The sequence below is a fragment of the Crotalus tigris genome, unplaced genomic scaffold (genome assembly GCF_016545835.1).
Source record: "Crotalus tigris isolate CLP2741 ecotype Arizona unplaced genomic scaffold, ASM1654583v1 scf7180000017774.6281472, whole genome shotgun sequence".
Taxonomy (NCBI): domain Eukaryota; kingdom Metazoa; phylum Chordata; class Lepidosauria; order Squamata; family Viperidae; genus Crotalus; species Crotalus tigris.
This window is the reverse complement of record NW_024096625.1, coordinates 1,137,575-1,154,039: the sequence shown is the minus strand read 5'-3', so window position 1 is coordinate 1,154,039 and position 16,465 is coordinate 1,137,575. Positions and strand designations below refer to the sequence as shown.

The window sequence follows — 16,465 nt, the reverse complement described above, 5'->3', positions numbered from 1 at the left end:
CACTGTCAAACATGGAGTTGGAAACATTATGTTTTAGAAGTGTTTTTCTGCTAAGGGCAGAAGACAACTTCACTGCATCAAAGGGACGACCGATGGGGCCATGTACAGTCAAATCTTGTGAGAGAACCTCTTTCCCTCAGTCAGGGCATTGAAAATGCATCGTGGATGGGTATTCTAGCATGACAATGACCCAAAACACACGGCCAAGGCAACAAAGAAGTGGCTCAAGAAGAAGCACATTAAGGTCCTGGAGTTGCCTAGCCCAGGGGTAGGCAACCAAAAACACTCAAAGAGCCACTCGGACACGTTTCCCACCGAAAACAAAACACTGGGAGCCGCAAAACCCTTTTGATATCTAAAATTAAGATAACACTGCATATATCCTTTTTTACCTTTAATTTTTGTGTGTGTGTGTGTGTGTGTGTGTGTGTGTGTGTGTGTGTATAAAATAAAGGTAAAAAAAGGATATGCAGTGTTATCTTCATTTTAAATGTCAAAAGGGTCTCTCTCTGTCACTTTCCTCTCTTTTTCTCTCTTTCTCTGTCTCTCTCTTTCCTCTTTCCTCTCTCTTTCTCTTTCCTTTCTCTTTCTCTTCTTTCTTTCCTCTTTCCTCTCTCTTTCTCTTCTCTTTCTCTTTCCTTTTTCTTTTCTCAATCTTGTTTCTCTTTCCTCTTTTTCTCTTTCCTCTCCTCCTCTCTCTTTCTTCTTTCTCTTTCCTCTCCCTCTTTCTCTCTCTCCCTCTTTCCTCTTTCTCTCTTCCTCTTTTTCTCTCTTTCCTCTCTTTCCTCTTTCTCTCTCTTTCCCCTCTCTCTTCTCTTTCTCTTTTCTCTTTCTCTTTCCTCTCTCTTTCCCTTTTCTCTTTCCTCTTTCTCTCTTTCCTCTCTTTCCTCTAACTTTCTCTCTCTCTTTCCTCTCTTTCTCTTTCCTCTCTCTTTCCTCTCTCTTTCTCTTTCCTCTTTCTCTTATTTCTCTTTCCCCTTTCTCTCTTTCCTCTAACTTTCTCTCTCTCTTTCCTCTCTCTTTCTCTTTTCTCAATCTTTTTTCTCTTCCCTTCTCTCCTCTCTCTCTTTCCTCTCTCTCTCTTCTCTTCCTTTCCTCTTTGTCTCTTTCCTCTCTCTCTCTCTCTCTCTCTCTCTCTCTCTCTCTCTCTCTCTTTCTCTCTCTCTCTCTCTCTCCCTCTCCCTCCAGGTGAAGAGAGAGAGAGAGAGAGCGAAAAGCAGACGGCGCCAAACGAATGGGGAGGGGGAGCAGGATGGGCGGCAGCAGCTCCCAGCCGCCCCCCGCCACATTCTCAGCCGAACGGGCGGGGAGGGGGAGCAGGACAGGAGGCAGTGGCTCCCAGCCACCCTCCCACCATGTCCTCAACCAAACAGGTGGGGAGGGGGAGCAGGATGAGAAGCAGCGGCTCCCAGCCACCCCCCCCCGCTGTGTCCTCAGCCGAATGGGTGGGGAGGGGCAGGACGGGAGGCAACAGCTCTGGTGGCGGCAGCAGCAGCTCCGTTGGTGGCCACTGCAGCATGGTCGGGGTCCCTGCCGCCCCCTGCCCAGCCCCCACCCCACCCCACCGCATCCTCACCCACTTCGCCGTTGCAAGAGGAGGGCGCCAAGGCTGGGTGCACCATGGATAGCCACACCGGCAATGGGGAGTGCCGCCGCAGGGATGAGGGGGGGTCCCGATCACTGCCAGCCCCACCGGCCTCACAGCCCAAGGTCTCCTCCTGCAGCACCAAGGGTGGCGATGGCGGCTCCCCGAATGCAGCCGATGAAGGTGCCACCAATGGGGCTGAGGTGGGGCCAGGCGGTGGAGAGCCCTGCAGCAGCTAGGCGAGCTTCATGCCTGACTGCCGCCCCACCCGGCCTGGGGAGATACATGACCAGCTCGGCTTCCGGGCAGCAATGCCCACGCCGACTGCTGCCCCAGCCATGACTGCCACCCGGCCCGGCTTCGGGAGACATGTGGCTGGCTTGGCTTCCCAGGGAGCGATGCCGTGCCGGCCGCTGCCCCAGCCATGACTGCCGCCCGGCCCGGCCTGGGGAGACATGTGGCCGGCTCGGCTTCCCGGAGAGTGATGCCCCCACTGGCCGTCGCACCAGCCATGACTGCCGCCCGGCCCGGGGAGACATGTGGCTGGCTCGGCTGCCCAGGGAGCAGCCCGGGGATGGCCCAGGAAGCGATCCCCCAGCCGAGACTGCCACCTGAAACAAGTAAGCCGGTGGGCACCACCTGCCCTTCGGCTGCTTCGCAGCAGGGCTCCATGGACTCAGAGCTCCCTCCCTCCCCCCACCAGTGACCCTCTGTCTCCGGCTCTGCTGCTGCTTGGCCAATGGTCGCGCCGGCTGGGCATCGGAGGGGCTGCTCTCCCTCGGGGCCACGGTTTGTGGAAGGGCTGGCTCGCTCAGCGGAGGCTCGGGCAGGTTGCTCCCAGAGGGGATTTTGGGGCTTCCCCACACGGCTCCCCAGCCACATGCACCTCAGATGGGGCCAGCCCAAGAAAGGGACTTCCTGGCCGCCCTTCTCCCAGGGGGTGGGACACCCGGGCGCAGGGCCAATCAGGAGCCCTGCGAGAGGGCAAGTCGACATGAGAGAAAGAAAGAGAGAGAGAGAAAGAAAGTGCCCCTCTCTCTCCTTGTCTCTCTCTAAAAATGGTGATGGAAGGCTCCGGAGCTGCAGGGGATGGCTCAAAGAGCCACATGCGGCTCCGGAGCCGCGGGTTGCTGACCCGTGGCCTAGCCAGTCTCCAAACCTTAATCCCATAGAAGATCTGTGGAGGAAGCTGAAGGTTTGAGATGCCAAACGTCAGCCTCAAAACCTTAATGACTTGGAGAGGAGTGGGACAAAATCTCTCCTGAGATGTGTGCAAACCTGGTGGCCAGCTACAAGAAACGTCTGACCTCTGTGATTGCCAACAAGGGTTTTGCCATCAAGTACTAAATCATGTTTTGCGAAGGGGTCAAATACTTATTTCACTCATTAAAATGCAAATCAATTTATAACTTTTTTGAAATGCATCTTTCTGGATTTTTTTTCCTGTCTCTCACTGTTAAAATAAACCTATCATTAAAATTATAGACTGATCATTTCTTTGTCAGTGGGCAAATGTACAAAATCAGCAGGTGATCAAATACTTTTTTCCCTCACTGTAGTAATAGTAGATGCGTATAGTATACTGGTAAGCTGAGGTTAAGATGAGGTCTCTGCTCAAAACATGTTTTGTCAGAAAAAATGTCTGCTATAGTAAAATAATGAGAAACACAGTCAGAAGATTGGAAAAAAAAGCCCCACAGAGTAAGGGTGACACCACCTAAAAGCAACAGCCAAATTAGGAAGTTGTTTCCACTGCTGTGCTCATGTATTCAAATGAGGAGGATGGAGAGGAAGAGGACCGAGAAGTCTGATTGCTTGAATTGAGATTTCATTAGTATTGGAGCCAGTGTCTGCACTGTTTTGACAAAAGAAATTTATAGGACCCTATACTCACATCTACTAATAATAACTTGTGTTCATAAGGTCAGCCTAGGCCAGGGGTAGGCAACCTTGGCTCTTTTATGACTCGTGGACTTCAACTCCCAGAATTCCTGAGTCAGCCATGCTGAGGGGAAAGGGAGAGGTTTCCAAGCTGAGCCGTGCTGGCTGAGGAATTCTGGGAGTTGAAGTCCATGAGTCATAAAAGAGACAAGGTTGCCTACCCCTGGCCTAGGCAGAGGCATTTTAGGAAGATCCAGGAACTTTGCAGATTTCAGAGACTAAGCCAAAGGATATAGTGTGAATTGAAGAGTAGATTCTGCAGCTTAATTGGTAAATCTGAGCTATGCATTGGATGGAGGCAGGGCATGTATTCTTTATTACTCTCATTCCCTTTGGCAATGTTTATCAGAAACTCAACTCTTACCTATGAATATCCTGTATTGCTGTGTTTTGAATTTCTTTGACATCTATTGCTTCTTCAGAACTATGGATGGAAGTTTGCAACATTGTACAAGAGGTAGCAACTAAAACCATTCCAAAGAAAAAGAAATGCAAGAAAGCAAAATGGCTGTCTGAGGAAGCTTTGCAAATAGCTGAGGAAAGAAGGGAAGTGAAAGGCAAAGGAGAAAGAGAAAGATACACCCAATTGAATGCAGAATTCCAGAGAGTAGCTAGAAGAGATAAGAATGCCTTCTTAAATGAACAGTGCAAAGAAATAGAAGAAAACAACAGAATAGGGAGGACCAGAGATCTCTTCAAGAAAATTGGAGATATGAAGGGAACGTTTCATGCAAAGATAAGCATGATAAAGGACCAAAATGGCAGGGACCTAACAGAGGCAGACGAGATTAAGAAGAGATGGCAAAACTACACAGAAGAACTATACAAGAATGAGCTTAACATCCCAGATAACCACAATGAGATGGTCACTGACCTCGAACCAGACATCCTAGAATGTGAAGTGAAATGGGCCTTAGAAAATCTGAGCAACAACAAAGCTAGTGGAGGTGACAGTATTCCAGCTGAGCTATTCAAAATCTTAAAAGACGATGCAGTAAAAGTGCTACACTCAATTTGCCAGCAAATTTGGAAAACTCAACAGTGGCCACAGGATTGGAAAAGGTCAGTTTACATTCCAATTCCAAAGAAAGGCAATGCCAAAGAATGTTCAAACTATCGCACCATTGCACTCATTTCACATGCTAGTAAAGTTATGCTTAAAATCCTACAAGCTAGACTCCAGCAGTATGTGGATCGAGAACTACCAGAAGTACAGGCAGGATTTCGAAGAGGCAGAGGAACTAGAGATCAAATTGCCAACATACGCTGGATCATGGAGAAAGCTAGGGAGTTCCAGAAAAACATCTACTTCTGCTTCATTGACTATGCAAAAGCCTTTGATTGTGTGGATCACAACAAATTGTGGCAAGTTCTTAAAGAGATGGGAGTACCAGACCATCTCATTTGTCTCTTGAGAAACCTATATGCGGGTCAAGAAGCAACAGTGAGAACCGAACACGGAACCACTGATTGGTTCAAAATTGGAAAAGGAGTCCGGCAAGGCTGTATACTGTCGCCCTGCCTATTTAACTTATATGCAGAGCACATCATGAGAAAGGCAGGGCTAGATGAATCAAAAGTTGGAATTAAGATTGCCGGGAGAAATATCAACAACCTAAGATATGCAGATGATACCACTCTAATGGCAGAAAGTGAAGAGGAACTAAAGAGCCTCTTGATGCGGGTGAAGAAGGAGAGTGCAAAAGTTGGCTTGAAACTCAACATTAAGAAAACCAAAATCATGGCATCCGGCCCTCTCAATTCCTGGCAAATAGATGGGGAAGAAATGGAGGTAGTGACAGATTTTATTTTTCTGGGCTCCAATATCACTTCAGATGGGGACTGCAGCCAAGAAATTAAAAGACGCTTGCTCCTGGGGAGGAAAGCTATGGCAAATCTAGACAGCATACTAAAAAGCAGAGACATCACCCTGCCAACAAAAGTGCGTATAGTCCAGGCCATGGTTTTCCCAGTTGCAATGTATGGCTGTGAAAGTTGGACCATAAGAAAGGCTGAGCGCCAAAGAATTGAGGCCTTTGAACTATGGTGCTGGAGAAGACTCCTGCGAGTCCCTTGGACTGCAAGGCGTTCAAACCGGTCAGTCCTAGAAGAGATCAACCCCGACTGCTCTTTAGAAGGCCAGATCCTGAAGTTGAAACTCAAATACTTTGGCCACCTAATGAGAAGGAAGGACTCACTGGAGAAGGGCCTAATGCTGGGAAAGATTGAGGGCAATAGAAGAAGGGGACGACAGAGAATGAGATGGCTGGATGGAGTCACTGAAGCAGTAGGTATGAACTTAAATGGACTCCAGAAGATGGTAGAGGACAGGAAGACCTGGAGGAACATTGTCCATGGGGTCGCGATGGGTCGGACACGACTTTGCAATTAACAACAACAGCAACAAATGGATTTTTTGGTTAGCTTGACAAGGCTAATTACAGAGACTATGGCATGTATGACGGACTACTCGAAAGAGGGAGACAACATGGATATGACATACTCATCAAAAAATGATAGAAAACCACATTTGATATCTACTCCTGAAAGATTTAGCCTGAAAGATTGAAGACCTTTAGAAACACTTCAACACAAGACAAATACTTTCCAAGACAAAATTTATGCAATGCTACGACAGATACAAACTACAATAGACCTAAACCATGAGGAGATTAAACATAACTTTAATACCATAAGTGAATATACTTCTAACTTAAATCTACAATAAAAAACATCCAAAGAATGATGGTAAAGAATGAACAAACAATCCAGACAACAGAATGTGAACTAGAAAAAAAAATGACTTAACTGGTGAAGTTACAAATGAAGGGAATTATAACTTAATACGAACAAGAAAAAACTTACAAGACTTGGATACAACAATAAATATGCATTAGAATGTCAAAATAAACCTGAGAAGAAAGAAGACTTAACAAAATGGATACTGCCAGGAGAATCATTGTTTGAGAAACAAAAAGCATACATCCTATCTACTATGTATCCTCTATACTACAAAAATATAAGAACTGGACAAGTTGAAAATATTAATTTGGAAAACAATTTTGCAAAGGAAGAAGATTAGAGACCGGCTGAAGAGACTGGATTTGCCCTACCAGATGGAATATTATATAAGTAAACACTTGTTTGAATACGGTAAATAAACAAATAATTTTGGCCATAAACGGACTTTAGAATGTGGGATAAGAGATATAAGTAATATAGTATTTTTTTATAAGATACAAAATATAAAAATATTAGGATGTTGTAAGTGAAGGAAAAGTTTAAATTTTAAAGACAAATTAAGTTTCAAAAGATTTAGGATTAAGGAATGATTGAAATATTGAGAGGAAATTAGGCTTAATGAGAACTCTGAAAAAAAGGATATATAGTGATTTAACTAATTTTTATAAATAGAAGTGAAATATAAATTGACTAGTAAGATGTTATGGATATATGTTATGATAGATAAGTAGTATAGTATCTATAATATATGAAATATGAAAATATTGGGATGATATATTTAAGTAGAAAATTTGGATATTTAGATGTTAAACACTGGGTGTCAGAATCCAATTATATTTCATCTCTAATTATCGACTATGGAAAACCCCATTTCTGCCCTCTCTGGATTCTGTCATACAATGAAGGGGAAGGGGGGTGAACAAAGCATAACAATGGGGTCATTAGTTTTCACCTACTCCTCTCTGAAGTCTCCCTTCCACTGGCAGCGAGGAAAACGGGGGTGGAAATGTACCGCCTGGGATTGTCGCTGGAAAGATGGTGGGGTGGGGTGGGGCTGCTGGGGACCCTTTAAAACCTTGAACCGTAGGGCTTGGGCCCCAGGTCCTGTCTAGAACGCCTGCAACCATTTTCTCTTAATAAAGGATGCCTGTTGGAAGAAATATTCCAAGAGTTCTGTCTTCTTAAGATGCAAAGTGGGGTGGGTCCTTACATTAGACAGGACCTGCAGAATTAGTCCACCTGGAAGGGAGAACCTTGCCAGGGGACATTGCAAAAATTACCATGTCAGACGACGGAGCAAGGAAGGGAGAAAACTCCCCGGAAAGGGAGCCACTGCCCCAACTGAAACCCTGCCAGATGTCGCGATCTGAGAGGTCAGATTCCTCAGGAGAAGAGGTGGTGGAGACATGGGACCACAAACCTCAGTGGTCAATGGGCGTTGGAAAGAAAGGTGAGTGGGAAAAGAAATCAAGAAAGGTGACCCTGAGACGGTGGGCCAATCAACCAGAATGGAAGCAGGAGATGGAGAAATCCCTGCACACAAGTGAAGAGGAAGGGAGCTGGGCACCGTACTCGGGCTGGATCCTAGAGAAAGCTATCGACCTGATGAAAAGAACTCTCAGCTCCCTAGGAGAGGAGAATTCTGAGCCCTATGGCCGCCCCAGCTTTTGGAGCCGCAAAGGGAGAGACACCGAGGGGAAAGTGGAACCTGCAGCCCCAGGGACATCTGCTGATCCAGTAGTGCCCACTCCCCGCCGACCTACAGATGGCGATCTGGATGGAAGACACTACCACTGACAACGAAGGCACCAGTCCATTCAAAGACTCCCGCTACTAATGTGAAATTCAAGGGGGGAGCCAACACGCTTGGGGTTTTTCTTAACCCAAGTCCTCAGCTACATGGAGGAATATGGGCGGGACATCCCCAGCGACAAAGCCCGTATCCGGATCGTGCAATCTGCCCTGGACGGGCCGGCCACAGATTGGGTGGTGAACTTGCACGACTCCAATGCCTCAGAGCTCAACGACTTCAACCGTTTCATTTCCTCTCTGAGAAGACGATTTGAGGACCCCCTGGCTGATCGCAAAGCCCGTGAAAGGATAAAAACGATGAGGCAAGGCAAACGCCTGGTAGCCGAATATACGCAAGAATTCCGGGCCATTGCCAGCAAACTGAACTGGCCAGAAGACATCCTCCTTAGCCATTTCAAAGACAGACTAAATTATGAGCTATATGACGCTTGCCTGCCCCGAGGAGACCCACACCAACTTGAGGAATGGTACGTCTTGGCAGAGGAAGCAGAGATCGACATGTTGAAGAGGCACCGCCGAGGAAAACAATGGAGCCGCTCCCCGCCTGAGTTGACAAACGAACCAGTGAAACCATTGGCTACAGCCAAGGAGCAAATGGGGTGTTTCAAGTGTTGAAGAGAAGGACATCGGGCTGTAGAATGCTGCTCAAAAGCCCCCCAGCACAACCCAGACAGATCACCGGCCAGCAAATCTGGAAAGTCTCCAGCTAAGCCAAAAGAACCTGCCATGAGAATGATGGATGCACCCGCTGCCTCATTAGCCCGACGCTAGTGGGGAATCTGGGCATTCCGTCGAGGAGACTGGAACAACCAATCTCATTTGGCCAGTTAGATGGGTTCATAGCAGGGGGGTACCAGCTATCCTAGCTACTTTACCAATACACCTCTCCCTAGGCAAACATGAGGAAGACATAACGTTTGTGGTGACCCCAGGCATGGAATGCCCAATGATCCTAGGGATGGAATGGTTAAAAAAATGGACCCCCTGGATGAATTGGAGGATGGCAGAAATCAAATTCCCGAAGGGGGACTCTATGGACTTAAAATCCCAAGGGGGGCCTATCAGAATCAAGAACAAAAAAAGCATCCATGGGAGAGGAAAAGGGACTACCAGAAATACCAGAGGAATACAGAGACCTTGCTGAAGTTTTCAGTGAGGAGAGGGCGGATGAGCTCCCCCCCCCCCCGACCCACAGACTGTGCCATTGAATTCAAGCCTGGGGCAAAACTCCTGAAGCCCAGATTATACTCCATGAGCCCAAAGGAGAAGGAGGAAATGGAAAGATTCATAAAGAAAAACCTAGAAAGGGGGTTCATTGAGCCAGCCAAGCCTAAAGTGGCTGCCCCGGTCCTCTAGAGAGAAGAAGGACGGCTCTTTACACTTATGCGTGGATTATAGGGCCCTGAATACAATCAGTGAAAGCAACCTATACCCTCTGCCCCTCATGAAGGACATGTTGTCACACTTCTCAAAAGGGAAATTTTTTTCTAAACTAGACCTAAGGGAAGCTTACTATTGCGTGAGAATTAAGGAAGGGGATGAATGGAAGACTGCATTTAACTGCCCCATGGGGTGCTACCTATTCAAAGTCTTGCCATTTGGATTACAAGGTGCCCCCGCAGTATTTATGCAATTAATCAATGATGTTCTAAGGGAGCACCTATTTAAGGGGGTCCTGGTTTACTTAGATGACATTCTTCTCTTCACCGAATCAAAAGAGGAGCATGTCAACCTAGTCAGAGAGGTTTTAAAGAAACTGCGAGTCGCCCACCTATATGACAAACTCTCGAAATGCGAATTCCACCAGGAAAGGATAGACTACCTAGGTTATCGCATATCCTCATAGGGCATTGAAATGGACCCAGAGAAGGTCAGAGCAGTATTAGAATGGGCACCACCCTGCACAAGAAAGCAACTGCAAAGTTTCCTGGGCTTCACAAACTTCTACTGCCAATTCATCCCCTAATTTGCCCAGATAGCTCTGCCCCTCACGAACTTACTAAAAACAAAGGGAGCTTCCTCAGTAAAACCTAGCCAGCCACTAACCTGGACAATGGAGTGCCAAGCAGCATTTGAGAGATTAAAGAGACTTTTCTCTGCTGAATCAGTACTGAGGCACCCAGACATAGATAAGCCCTTCGTAATATAGGCGGATGCAAGTGATGTGGCAGTGGGGGCTGTACTATTACAAGAAAATGATGAAGCGGTATTGCAACCCTGTACGTATACATCCAAGAAACTCACAGAAACGGAACAGCACTGGCCTGTAAGAGGCATACGGGATACGTTGGTCATTACTCACGTGGTGCCAGTTCCTTGAAGGCAACAAAATCCCTTTCCAGGTGTGGACTGACCACAAAAATTTGGAAGCCCTGAAAACACCCAGGAACAACCCCAAACAAGCTCGCTGGTCCCAGCATTTTCACGAGTTCCAATTTACATTCAAGTATTTGCCGGGGGGGGGAGAACTTCCTGGCAGATCCAATATAACAGCACGCGAACCACAGACTCTAAACCGATGATGGTAGAATCACAACTGGCAGTGCCAGTAACCTCCAGAGCCGAAGCTAAATTAAAACCATAGCTGGGCAGCCAAACTGGAATTGAATTCAGAAAAACTTTGGAAACAGATGAATGGTTCCAGAAAAACAAAAATGTGTGCACAATGAGAGACGGGCTGCCTTGGGTGGGGGAAAAGTTATATATACCAACAACCCAAAGAGTCCATTCATGCAGCTTTGCCATGACACAAAATCAGCAGGGCATTTTGGATTTGTCAAAACATTACACTTAATTAAATGGCAATTTTGGTGGTCATCCATAAAAAAGGAGATAGAAAGTTATGTGGCCAGCTTCCCAAAGTGTGCAACTCCAAAGAGGTTGCAAGGGATATCGCCCAGACTGTTACAAAAAGTGGCAAATCCCTCAGCCCCCTGGAGGGAAATAGCCATGGATTTTATAGTGGAATTACCAGAAAGCAATGGGATTACTGTTGTCTGGATGGTCACGGACTTGTTTTCCAAACAGGTGCACTTTATCCCTTGCCAAAAGATTCCCACCGCAAAAGCCTTAGTGAAACTTTTTGTCCAGCACATTTACAGATTGCATGGGGTACCCCAACGCATCATCTCTGATAGGGAATGCAATTTACGTCTGCATTTTGGAAGAAATTTTTATCTCTCTTAGGGACCACTCAGGGACTGACATCTAGCCATCATCCACAAGGGGATGGACAAACAGAACAGTGTCACTCAGTACTTGAGCAATATTTAAGATGCTTTATTAATTTTCAGGAAACAAATTGAACGGACTTACTCCCTTTCGCAGAAGTTGCCTACAATAACCCAGTCCACTCCAGCACAGGCTACACTCCTTTTCAAATAGCCACCGGTCAAAGTTTCAACCCCATGCCAGAATTAACCCCACAGAAACCAGCAATCCCATTACTGAGAGAATGGACGGAACAATTACAAAACACCTGGCCAATAGTTAGAAAAGCTCTAGATGAAGGTAGGCAGGCATACAGAGCACAAGCCGATAAAAAAAGGGTTGAGCCTACAACATTCATTATAGGAGAAAGGGTGTACTTATCTACAAAATACCTAAAGTCCCTACAACCCTGTAAAAAACTTGGACCAAAATATATAGGGCCTTTTCCAGTTAAAAGAATCATGAACCCAGTAACAGTAGAATTAGAATTACCCAAAAATCTCAGGCAAATACACCCAATTTTTCATTGCAGCTTGCTGAAAAGAGAGCATCAGTCATCGTTACGGCCAAAAATCCCCACCACCACCATCTCCAATCATGGTGGAGGGCGAACAACACTTTGAAATAAAGGAAATCCTAGACTCTAGGAGATATCATGGAGCGACTCAGTACCTAGTTGCATGGAAACACCTCCCTGCCTCACAAAATGAGTGGGTCCATAAATGTCATGTCAGAGCCCCGAAGCTATTAAAGAAGTTTCACACAGAGTACCCTAACAAGCCTGACTAATTTTTATACCTGTTTTGTTTTCTTTCAGGTGGATCTATCTTATTTTTAAGGGGGGAGGATGTCAGAATCCAATTATATTTCATCTCTAGTTATCGACTATGGAAAACCCCATTTCTGCTCTCTTTGGATTCTGTCATACAATGAAGGGGAAGGGGGGTGAACAAAGGGGCTTTATGGCCCTCACTTCCTTCGGTACAACTTCAAAGGGATTGAATGTGGATAATACCAAAAGGACTAAAGCATAACAGTGGGGTCATCAGTTTTCATCTACTTCTCTCTGAAGTCTCCCTTCCACCGGCAGCGAGGAAAAAGGGGGTGAAAATGTACCGCCTGGGATTGTCGCTGGAAAGATGGTGGGGTGGGGCTGCTGGGGACCCTTTAAAACCTTGAACCGTAGGGCGTGGGCCCCAGGTCCTGTCTAGAACGCCTGCAACCTTTTTCTCTTAATAAAGGATGCCTGTTGGAAGAAATATTCCAAGAGTTCTGTCTTCTTAAGATGCAAAGTGGGGTGGGTCCTTACACTGGGGAAAATATGATCAACAAGAATTGTTTGAATATTATGGAGAAATTGAGCTTAAACAAGATTTATAAAAATAAGATATATGGTGAATCAATAAGATGACTTTTACAGAAATAACATAAGTTGATAAGAAAAAAAATGCTATATATGGATGCTACTATTGTTGGTATAAATATAGAAGAAAATGTTTTTGTTTAATCATTTAAATATTGAAAATATCAAATATTAGAAATTATATTTCTTTAACGTTGTAGAAGAGAAGATCAAGGAAATATATTATTAATTGATATACTAATTATGGAAATATAAAAATTAATTATTATTGATTGTTTATTTACTATTATTAATTGTATATTCTTCTCTAAAAATTTATGAACTAAGACAACATGCTGTACACCAGGCACTAAGGTTGTTATTGTAAAAAAACTAATAAAACTTTTACAAAAAAAAAGTTAGTTTAATTAGCAGGTTTTTTTTCTACTAGTCTTACAATGGTAAGAAGTGAAAAATAGGATATCCTGTGTTGGTCTTCCTGGATATGATAAAAGAAGTATCTTGTTAATATTCAAGCCTATAGACACTTATTTGGTTGGTTATCTAGATTTATGTCAAGCTGACAAATAAATGGTGTTATATGTAGAGATAGGGGCCAGGTAGAGGTTGTGAGCAGCAAACTGCCCTTCCAATGCCTGCGTGCCTCTTCTCTCTACATGATCTCATCCCTACAATCACCATGGCAATGTGGGAAACTACCCCAGGTACAATGACCTCACCTGCCTGATATCAGCTAATTTACACCAACAGGATGTTACAGCAAACTGCTCCCTGTTTTGGGCCTCCTGTCTTTCTATTTTTAAGGATTGGTAAGGAGTTTAACCAATGAAATGCTATTGCTACGCTATTGCCATGTTAAACTTTTGCTGCTTGGAAAACTGTATAAAAGAATAAACGCTGCGAAGGCAGTCAGCCATATTTGCACCCTGCAATGACTGAGCACTGATTACTACAGTTATATCGTGTTGAATTACATTCACAATTGGAACCAGAATTTCTTTTTCTAAGCTGAGTGGTTGTTAAGTGAGTTGCACCTGATTTTATGACTTCTTTTGCCACAGTTAAGCAAATCACTGCATTTGTTAAGTCACGTGATTATGAAGGGAATCTGGCTTTCCGCATTGACTTTGCTACTCAGAAGCCGGCTGAGAAGTTGCAAATGGCAATCACATGACACTGGAATGCTGCAACTGTCATAAATACATGCTGGTTGAATTTTGATCACATGATGGTGGGAATACTGTGACAGTCATAAATGTGAGGACTGGCTGCATGTCACTTGAATGTCCAGTACCTTGGAATTTTGGCCACTAACTGAATGGTTGTAAGTCGAGGAATACTTGTACTGAATATGTTTTCAATTGAAGCTGTTTGTGGACTTGCCACCTTATTATCAAATTAAGTTTTCTTTTTTCTTATTCGCTCTAGGTTGAAGAAAGGTCTGCAAAAGACTTTGAGAAGGTAAGAAGTAATATGTGGTAAAATTGAGTGTATATTAATATGTAATATTTTACAAATTCTCAGTATCCTGACAACCCAAATTCAACTGAATGATCCCATGTGCTAAAAACCTTCTTTCTTTTATGGCATAAATATAAAGTCTTTTTCTGGTTGATACTGCCAATGGAAAAGTACAAATAGCAATCAGAATCCATACTGATTTGTAATTGTCCTCTATAAGAGAAGAACTAAAGCCTGTGGGAACTTGAAATAAATTGCTTGCTTCATCAAATAATAGGTGTGATAATTCCAAGTTGGCTACATTCCATGTTGCATTAAAACTCTTTGGCAAGAATTCAGAACATAACCAAATGTGAGATATTTTGAATATTCCAGAAATTTGAAAAAAAGTTTACTGTCTCAGCTTAGACCCAAAAGTAGCTGTCTCTGATATATGCTTAAATGACTTCAGATCCTTCTCTAATCTTACTCTTTTCCCATTTCACCTAATCCCAGCCAGTAGTATCGGAGATGAAACTAGCTGGTGCTATTTGATTCATGTTGGAAAAAAGAAAGGCTTAATCATAAAGCAGATTAATCCTTGCACAATACATGAAGCAACAGTCCTCAAAAGAGCACAATTTCAATTTGGATCAAAACAAGCGATTAGAATGAAATACAGTTCTTGAAAAACAGCATTGAATGCTTGGACCAGGCATTTTGGGCTTGAAATATTTCAAGCTGTAATCATTTTGCACATTTCTACTTGAAATAACTATTGGTGTTTTGTTTGTTTTGTTTTCTTCTTTGTTTTTCTTTGGCTTGTTCCTGATAGAGGAAGTCATCACCTTGTATAGGAGATGAGACTAAGCAGGTTTACTGAGTAAGGGAGCCAGTGGCTATGAGCCTGACTTATTATAATGTCTAAACATGCCACTTAAGATTTAGAAATGTAATTTAATGACTTTGTTAATACTATTGATGGCTTGCTGCGATATTTTTATTGGCTTTTGTGTTACATTTTATAACATAGTCAATTTTGGTTGATTCAACAATGACAATGTTTTGAGGCCTTTTGATTGAAAGAGTAAGCCTGACAATACATTTTGGCACACATTATATAAGAGTATTTCATTTGTTTCTGGCTGAAGCATATATATGTTAGTATGCCCTAAGAGTAAAAGAAGTAGTACCTGAATGTACAGAACTGTTAGAAGAATAGAATAGCTTATACATGGAATGGTTTACAATGTAGTGTGTAAACTATAGTTTTCTGGTTTGCATCTGTTGGGAAACAGATTTAACTAATCAAGCAGTGTCATCTCAAACAAAATGTCTATGAGAAGAAAACAGGATACAGAAGACTGTTTTTTAAAAAACATAGAAACATAGACTCTAAAGGAATAATACAGGTAATCCTCAAGAAATGTTAGGCCACTTAATGACTGTTCAAATTTACAACAGACATCCCCAAACTACATACAACTGTGTTTCAAAATTATGACAGCTGCAGTGCCTCCACAGTCATTTGTCCTTACAATGGGTTACTATAGCACTTCACCTCTCTTTCCCCCTATTCTGCCACAATGGGACTTTGCAGCACTTGGGCTCCTGGAAGAGCCACCATTTTCAGTGCACTGACAGTGTCTTGCAGAAATGGCAAATGGTTTACAAGCTTTCTGCTCCAATCAGCTTGTTCTCGGGAGGCTGCAAATTTCTCCTGGTTCTTGCTAGGAAGCTAGCCCCTGCATGCAAAGGCAACAGCTGAAGGATAAACTTCCCCAAACCTTTACCTTGTTTTAACCCCCTTCTTGATCTTTCTCCCCAACCCCCTCATCTGTCACTGGCTAAGTGTGCTCATATACACACACCCAGGAAGCAATTACAAACTTTTACTTAAAACAAACAATGAAGGCTTCTGATTTTGTGCAGTAACGCAGCAGCTGAGGGATCACAGGGCTCCGCACCCTACGGCCAATTTCTGCCTGCTAGGGGACCCTAAATGGGCCTGAAGTTGCCCCGTAGAGGCAATAAAGAAGGTAGGAAGTCCCGCTGATTGCAGAGAGATGGCGGTCGATTCGATCGGTCCGGGAAAAGCCTTCCAGAAACCAGCAGGAGAAAGGTTAGCTTAACTTCAGAGTCTAGCCCAAGCTACAAGCAGCCGAAGCCCAAAAGCACTACTTTAAGCTGACTGTAAACAAGGTGTTTGGAACTGAGTAAGAACAGTGATTTTCTCTCTTCTATTTGAAAATTGATTTCCTGGGGGGAAAAAAAGAAAAACCCCAAGAAGCAAAATGTCTCCGAATATGAGAAGGAGAGGGATCTGCCCCATCCTCCTGCAGGCAGAAGCGGCGAATTAAACTTTTCAGGGA

The 16,465-nt window shown here is 44.1% G+C and overlaps 1 protein-coding gene across 8 annotated transcripts in view; it reads left to right on the top strand.

Annotated features, from left to right (window-relative positions):
* The window catches only part of LRRFIP1 (LRR binding FLII interacting protein 1), a 257,901-nt gene that overhangs the window by 107,624 nt on the left and 133,812 nt on the right, over positions 1 to 16,465 (top strand). For all 8 annotated transcript variants that reach the window (XM_039341927.1, XM_039341928.1, XM_039341925.1 and 5 more), the window contains exon 3: positions 14,082 to 14,114. In XM_039341927.1, the coding sequence (XP_039197861.1) occupies positions 14,082 to 14,114 (33 nt within the window). The remainder of the gene's footprint in view (positions 1 to 14,081; positions 14,115 to 16,465) is intronic.